This window comes from Nematolebias whitei, chromosome 5 (assembly GCF_014905685.2).
Source record: "Nematolebias whitei isolate Nwh7 chromosome 5, NemWhi1, whole genome shotgun sequence".
Lineage (NCBI taxonomy): Eukaryota > Metazoa > Chordata > Actinopteri > Cyprinodontiformes > Rivulidae > Nematolebias > Nematolebias whitei.
In genome coordinates this window covers 43379709-43386977 of record NC_056502.1, presented here as the reverse complement: position 1 = coordinate 43386977, position 7269 = coordinate 43379709, and the positions used below count along the sequence as shown (strand labels likewise).

At 43.4% G+C, this 7269-nt stretch overlaps 1 protein-coding gene across 1 annotated transcript in view; it reads left to right on the top strand.

Moving 5' to 3' along the window:
* LOC119409564 (dolichyl-diphosphooligosaccharide--protein glycosyltransferase subunit STT3B) overlaps positions 1-7269 on the top strand; it is a gene marked incomplete in the record, with an annotated part of 122531 nt that extends 115262 nt beyond the window's left edge. Inside the window, 6 exon segments of the mRNA XM_037676466.1 lie at positions 451-638; positions 1231-1402; positions 4650-4823; positions 4910-5023; positions 5099-5308; positions 7118-7269. Coding sequence (XP_037532394.1) covers positions 451-638; positions 1231-1402; positions 4650-4823; positions 4910-5023; positions 5099-5308; positions 7118-7198 — 939 coding nt within the window.

The following is a 7269-nucleotide window of genomic DNA, read 5'->3' as shown; positions in this document are numbered from 1 at the left end:
TATATATATATATATATATATATATATATATATATATATATATATGTGTGTGTGTGTGTGTGTGTGTGTGTGTGTGTGTTTTGTGTGTGTGTGTGTGTGTGTGTGATCTGATATCACAAGAGTCATGACACTCAGACACAAAACTGATCGACATTATCATCAAAAGTTTGAATATTTATTTTCATGTTGACAAACATCCTTTATCTGTTCCTCCCCTCCTTCTTTTCTCGAGACACTAGCACTCCATATATTTATGACCAGTTGTTTGTTATTGATGCTGTGGGAGTGACACAACACTGGTCCTCTGAAAGACACAAAACAACCACCGCACTGGTTAAGTGTCTCTCTGAGGACTCTGTGGGAACATCTAGCTGGTGCATTAAAGCTTCATACGTCCTGCCTGCGTGTCCAGAGTGAGTCACTAATCTTCACGAGCTGCTCTGCCTGCAGGCTGGGAAGGTGAGGAAACACGTGTCGGAGCAGGAGAAGCCCGAGGAAGGCCTGGGCCCCAACATCAAGTCCATAGTCACCATGCTGATGCTGATGCTGCTCATGATGTTTGCCGTCCACTGCACCTGGGTCACCAGCAACGCCTACTCCAGCCCCAGTGTGGTGCTGGCGTCCTACAACCATGACGGGTGAGTGTAGCAGTCCTGCCTTCTTCCAAAGACCAGCAGTTGGGTCTGATGTTTAGCTCGATGATCCTGAGATGTCTTTCCTGATTCTAATCAACTGAAATCAGTAAAAACGGCAGCCGTCACATTCCTTAAAGGGCTGGCAGTCTCCTGCTGTGTTTCATGCATGGGATCAAGCTGACATGTTACACATTAGTAGTCATTTCATCCAAACGTTAAACATCTCAATGCTAGATGTCATGCAGTGTGTTATGAATGACTGTCAGCTACTACCACTCCACATTTGAACTTAATATTTGTGAAACTGACTGAATTCTAGCTGTTCTTGTGTTTCTATGGTCAGTGGGATGTGGTGGCCATTTTAAATAAGTTGGGCTCCAAAAGTTCATCACTTGTAGATGTACATCCATCAATGACTTTTTACTTGTTTGATCAAATTGTGTTCAAGAGTTTGAGACATTTGAGTAACAAACACACACACACACACACACACCCCCAGGGACATGGGCAAAACCAACATCAACTGCCTTCACCTTTCACTGGTGGGCAACAAATGTTCTGATTGATCATCCCTCTCATCCTCTGTCCTCCTCAGCTCCCGTAACATCCTGGATGACTTCAGAGAAGCATACTACTGGCTGAGGCAGAACACCGATGAACATGCCCGAGTGATGTCATGGTGGGATTATGGCTACCAGATAGCAGGCATGGCCAACAGGACCACCCTGGTGGACAACAACACGTGGAACAACAGTCATATAGCCCTGGTAAGGAGCACTGACACCTCCCAGGAGGACAAACCCAGAGTGGAAGGACAGAATACCCTGAAAGAACCTTATCGCCTGCCACCTCGTGCTCCATTAGAGCTCGATCGATATGGAAATATTGGCCATCACAAATACCATTATTGGGAGGGCAAGGCTAATGCCAGTAACCAATGTAATGAGAATTTAAATGGTAAATGGACTGTACTTATATAGTGCCTTTCTATCTTCTTTCAAGATACTCAAAACACTTTACACTACAATCTGTGTCCTCATTGACCCATTCATACAGCTCTATACTAGATTGCTACAATGCTAATTGAACAAATCATTCTAAAGAGACTAATCAGAGCTTTATCACATTCATTCACTGATGGGACACACATCAGAGGAGATGAGGGGTTCAGTGTCTTGCCCAGGGACACTTCAGCATGTGACTGCTGGTGGATTCGAACCCCCAACTCTTGCACTGGAGGATGACTACTCTAACCACTCAGCCACAGGCGCCCCCTAATTTAAGTAAACAGCAAGTGGAGTGGGGCTTGTTTATAGCACAGCTGTTAGCAACCATGAAGCTAAGCTAATCAGATCAATGCTGTACGTAGTCCCACAGTAGGTTCACCAGTGGTGCACTGGTCATAAAAACATCTTCCTAACACGTCTTTTCTATCCTCCACTATTCACCATAAATGATTTAACCTTCTTTTCTTATCTACCTGGATGATTGAGCCTACAAACCTTTATCAAGTATGTTACATAAATATAAATTAAACAAAGAAACACCTTCACTGTTTATTATTTAAACAGTCAGTCATGTATGGTGAAGATCTAAAAAGTATTGACCACAGCTGTGTTTATTTATCTTTGTAGAGAAGTAAAGATTTCAGACAAACAATTCATTCCATTGAAGATGACAAAGATAACGTTACCAACACTGAAATGTTTTATCACTATGCTAGATTTATTGTTCTAGATATTACAAGGCAAAAGCTTATGCTAGGTTATCTAAACGTTAGCTTGCTAACTTGAGAGGCACATAGCTAATGACGAGCAGGTTGGAGGATTGAAGATAATTTATGTGCTGAAAGTGAAACTTAAGTGAACAGCCATGACTTTAAAGTAGTCTTCATGCGCCCTCTGCTGGATACATTCTACAATTACAACTGGTTCCAGCATTGTAGGGGTGAATATTACAAGTGTTTATATTGGTGAATAATGGGACAGTTTTCACAGATAGGTCCCCAAACATCTATATTGGCCTAAACTATCGGCCCTACGATACATCGGTCGGGCTCCAGTTTAATCTAAGATCCTTGTTGGATGAGAGGGGATGGAGTTACAGTCAAACCTTCAAAATGTGTGAGATCTTGTTGACGGTTCTTTCAAGATGTGTTAGCACTCTTAGCTACTACCACATGAAACTTTAGCTCAGTTTCGGTATATTTTACCAAGTTAGAGCTGTTTTGTGTTGACAAAGGTTGGCTATGAAGCTGTGGCGGCCATCTTGAATTAGACTCAAACAGTTGATTAGTTGTAGATGTATATCCAATAGAGTTCTGATCAAATCTGTTCAGTCTGTAACACTCATAGTACATGTTGGGGACAATGCTCAGCTACTACCACACCAAGTTTTAGCTGAGTGTGTAAAATTCTAACCATGTTGGTGAAAGTCAACATTAAAGACCACAGCCGTCTGCAAAACTCACATGCTTTCTCCTTCTGCAGTGAAATTCTGCTCAACTCTCTGAAGCTCTTAGAAATATGTAAATATATTCAGTAACAGTTGAAGTTAAGTTCCTCTGCTTGTTCAACACTGGGCTGTTGGAGGCTCATGTACCAAAACATTACAACCATCTGACGTCAGCAGTTTTTATTTCATTACTGGAGAAGGAAATATAAGAATACTGAGATTTCACGTGAACTTTTGATTGAAGGTTGCAGACACAAAACTGTTTTTATATTTATCACTTTCCAAGTCTTCCTGCTTTTCTCTGTGTTCACTGATTCTGGTGCAGCTTGGTCAAATGTGATCTCTGACTCCATCTAGTGGATAAAGTGTATCAATACACATTGAGTGTTCACACAGAATGAAAGGAGCTCTACTGTAGACTTATACAGGAGCATCTCAAGAAATTAGAATATTCTAGAAACAAGTTTTTTTTTTAATTGTCAGTCATTTCAGAAAGTGAAACTCCACATTACATATATTCATTACACACAGTGAAATATTTCAAGCCTTCATTTCTTGTATTTTTGATGATTCTAACTTAACAAATAATGACAAACCAACATTCGGTGTCTCAGAAAGTTAGAATATTCCAGAACCAGCTTCTGGTGCAGTGGTTCTGGTCAGTGTGGGTCGGAGTCGAGTCCTGCTGGAAAATGAAACCAGCATCTCCATGAAGCTCGTCAGCAGCAGGAAGCATGGAGTCTCTAAAATGTCCTGCTAGACGCTGCGAGGACTGGACTTCAGAGAACCCAGTGCACCAGAACCAGCAGAGGACATGGAGCCAGACCATCCCTGACTGTGGAAACTTCTCTCTGGACTTGAACTACATGGATTCTGGACCTTGATTTATAAATGACATGAACATTTAGTTTCATCTGGAAAGAGGACGTTGGACCACTGAGAGACAGTCCAGGTCTTTGTCTCCTTCTGATGGTGTCTCTGGTTCAGGAGTGGCTGGACTGGAGGAGTGACACGTTTGCAGCTCATGTCCAGGAGTTCATCAGCTGATCAGCGTGAGACACCAGGAGTTTATAATATTCTAAACAATATTCTCATTTTCTGACACTGAATGTTGATTTTTCATTATTTGTAAACAATAATCATCAAAATGACAAGAAATAAATATTTCACTCTGTAATGAATCTAGAATACGAGTTTCATTTTCTGACATGAGTAACACAAATAATTGAACTTTTTCATTATATTTTAATTATTTACATGCATCTTACAGAAACTTTACACACAAACAATTCTCTTATTTCTTTTCCAGTTTGAACGGAACGATCTGAATATTTTTTAATCAAATCTTTAGTTTCTACCATGACTCAGCAAAAACACTCAATCTGACTCGACTGTGTTGAAATTCTCCCAACTGGATGAATCAGCAGCTAAATGTACTTGGTACTTGGTTTCAGCAGGTAGATCCTGCAGGAGTTGACCCCCACCCCCACCCCCACACCATGCACTCGGACACATTATGTACTTTTGACCTTTAACCTTTGCCTGCTTGTCCCTGTCCAGGTGGGTAAAGCCATGTCCTCCAACGAGACCGCAGCCTATGAAATCATGAGGTCTCTGGATGTTGACTACGTCCTGATCATCTTTGGAGGGGTCATCGGCTACTCCGGCGACGACATCAACAAGTTCCTTTGGATGGTGCGCATCGCAGAGGGGGAGCACCCCAAAGACATCAGGGTAAGCTGCTGGGCAGAGCAGGAGGCAGCAAAATGTGCTGTGTCATAGTTTGATCTCCTGCTTCCTCATCTCTCCTCTAAATCCAGGAAAGTGACTACTTCACCCCCCAGGGAGAGTTCAGAGTGGACAAAGCTGGCTCCCCCACCCTGCTCAACTGCCTCATGTACAAAATGTCCTACTATCGCTTCGGAGAGATGCAGGTACAGCGTCATGACAACAGTTACAGGTCCTCTCATTCAAGCAGAATAATGACTCGTGTTTCTGTCTGGGAAAAGTTGGACTTCCGGACGCCTCCGGGCTTCGACAGGACGCGAAACGCCGAGATCGGCAACAAGGACATCAAGCTACGGCACCTGGAGGAGGCCTTCACCTCAGAGCACTGGCTGGTCAGGATTTATAAGGTCAAAAAGCTGGAGAACAGGGACCGCGTGGAGCACAGGCTGCGGAGCACCGAGACCGCCAGGCAGAAGTACACATCCAAAAAGGTACGCTGACGTATGACCACTGAGCCACCCGTCAACCTGCTGCTCACAATCAACCTGTTGTTTCTTTGGGCCCATTAGAGTCCAAGAAAATTAGAGCTGGCTGCCACAGCTGCTTGATATTAGCTGCTGGAGGTTTTAAAATGTGCTGTGGTGGTAACTGAGAGTCATTCACAACTCCTGCTGTGAGCACCACATCCTGCGTCATCACATATTTATAAGGTTTGACCTAAACGGCTACAACTCTGTCATTTCTCAACAAAACACCATTTTACTGTAATTTCCAGACTATTGAGCACGCTGGAACATAAACTACATCAAAAACTATAATAACATATAGTACATCTAAAGGCCCCACCTACGTACTGTGTAACCTGCAGGTGTCCATGTTGTAGCATGAGATATTTACACAGGAAGATTTTTTAAACCTCAAACTAAATAAGTATCAGTAACATACACAAATACGTACAGTAAGTGTTTTTCTGACCAGTGCCTGTAACAGAACTGGTTAAAATAGAGTCCAGCATCTTACCAGTCACTGATCGTTGTCTTCATCTTCCTCCTGCTCACTGAGCCTGTGCTCTCCTCTTCATCACGCAGCAGCCTTTGGAAACCCGTTGGTGACAGAGGATGTTTGTACTCTGCTCCTCTGTCAGGATCAGTGTTGCCAGATCTCTCAACCAGCTCTATGAAAACAAGCCCAACTGGCAACCCACCACAATGCGTGAAACAGAAGCTGTTTGTAAACAGTATATACATTTATTGTAGTATTACACATAAACAACAGCAACATTATGATAAACACTTTGAATAACATACTTTTAAGCTCTGATAAAAAAAAATACACTTTGCATAATTTTTTTCTACATATTTTTAAAAACAAAACATCCTGACATCTGCGTGTGAGTGGAGCCCCCTAGTGGTCGGTCACAGTACAGGTGTTTGGAGTGTGCCCCCACAGACCTGTCTGTGTGAGAGCCTGTCACCTCACCAACTTGGGTCAGAGCGATAAACAGGAAATGGGGGCGTGGAGGGGACAAACTACCACTCGCGTTTTACTTTATTGTGCGGAGCTGGGAGATAATCAACTGGTTTCACTCGGAAAGAAAGTCAAGCTCAAATAAACTTCACGTTCAAAACAAGCCCAAAAAAACCACAACCTGCGACTCAGCACATGTACAAGTGACTTGAGCAAAAAGAAAACCAAGTCACTTGGAATAAGCTGACTTGGCAACTATGGTCAAAAGTTGTTCTGTGCATGCAACCAGTGCTGGTAAAAGATTTCTCCCAGCAGTCCTCCAGGCCTCCCACTGAGGTCGGAGTGACGCATTAATGCAAATACTTCTCTGTGCTCCTGTTGGGCCACAACCAGTTTGTTTCCCCTCCCTGGGGGTGACCCCTCCCCTCCCCACTGTGACCTGTTCAGTAATTTCATTGGTCAGATTGTTTTCAACCTTTATTTATACAGATAGTCTCATTGAGTCACAGGCTCCACCCCCCAAGAGAGACTGTGCTTTGTGAGCGCCCGGGTGTGACGAGGCTAAATGTTTTGGTGGCATGAAGCTAGTGTTAGCCTGGCAAAAAATAAATAAATAAAATCAGCCGCAGCGTTGTATAAACCGTGGTGTCGAAGCCTGTGGAAACATTAGTGGTTTATAATCTGGATTGATGGTAATCCAAAACTCTGTCATGGAAACTGGGGGGTTGATAGAAGTTCTTGTAAGGAACTCCAGGACTCTGTTGGTGTCGTGTCGTTAGCTGTGCTCCGGTGTTGTCATGTGATTTCTCTCACATCAGTGTTTCCATCTGCAGACGGCCAAGAGGAAGCGGGGTTACATCAAGAACAAGCTGACCACCAAGAAGGGCAAGAAGGTGACCAAGAAATCCTTATAGGTACCCCCCCCCACCACCACCCCCCCACCACCACAGAGGCAGACTGTGGACAGGAGGCAGAAACAACATCC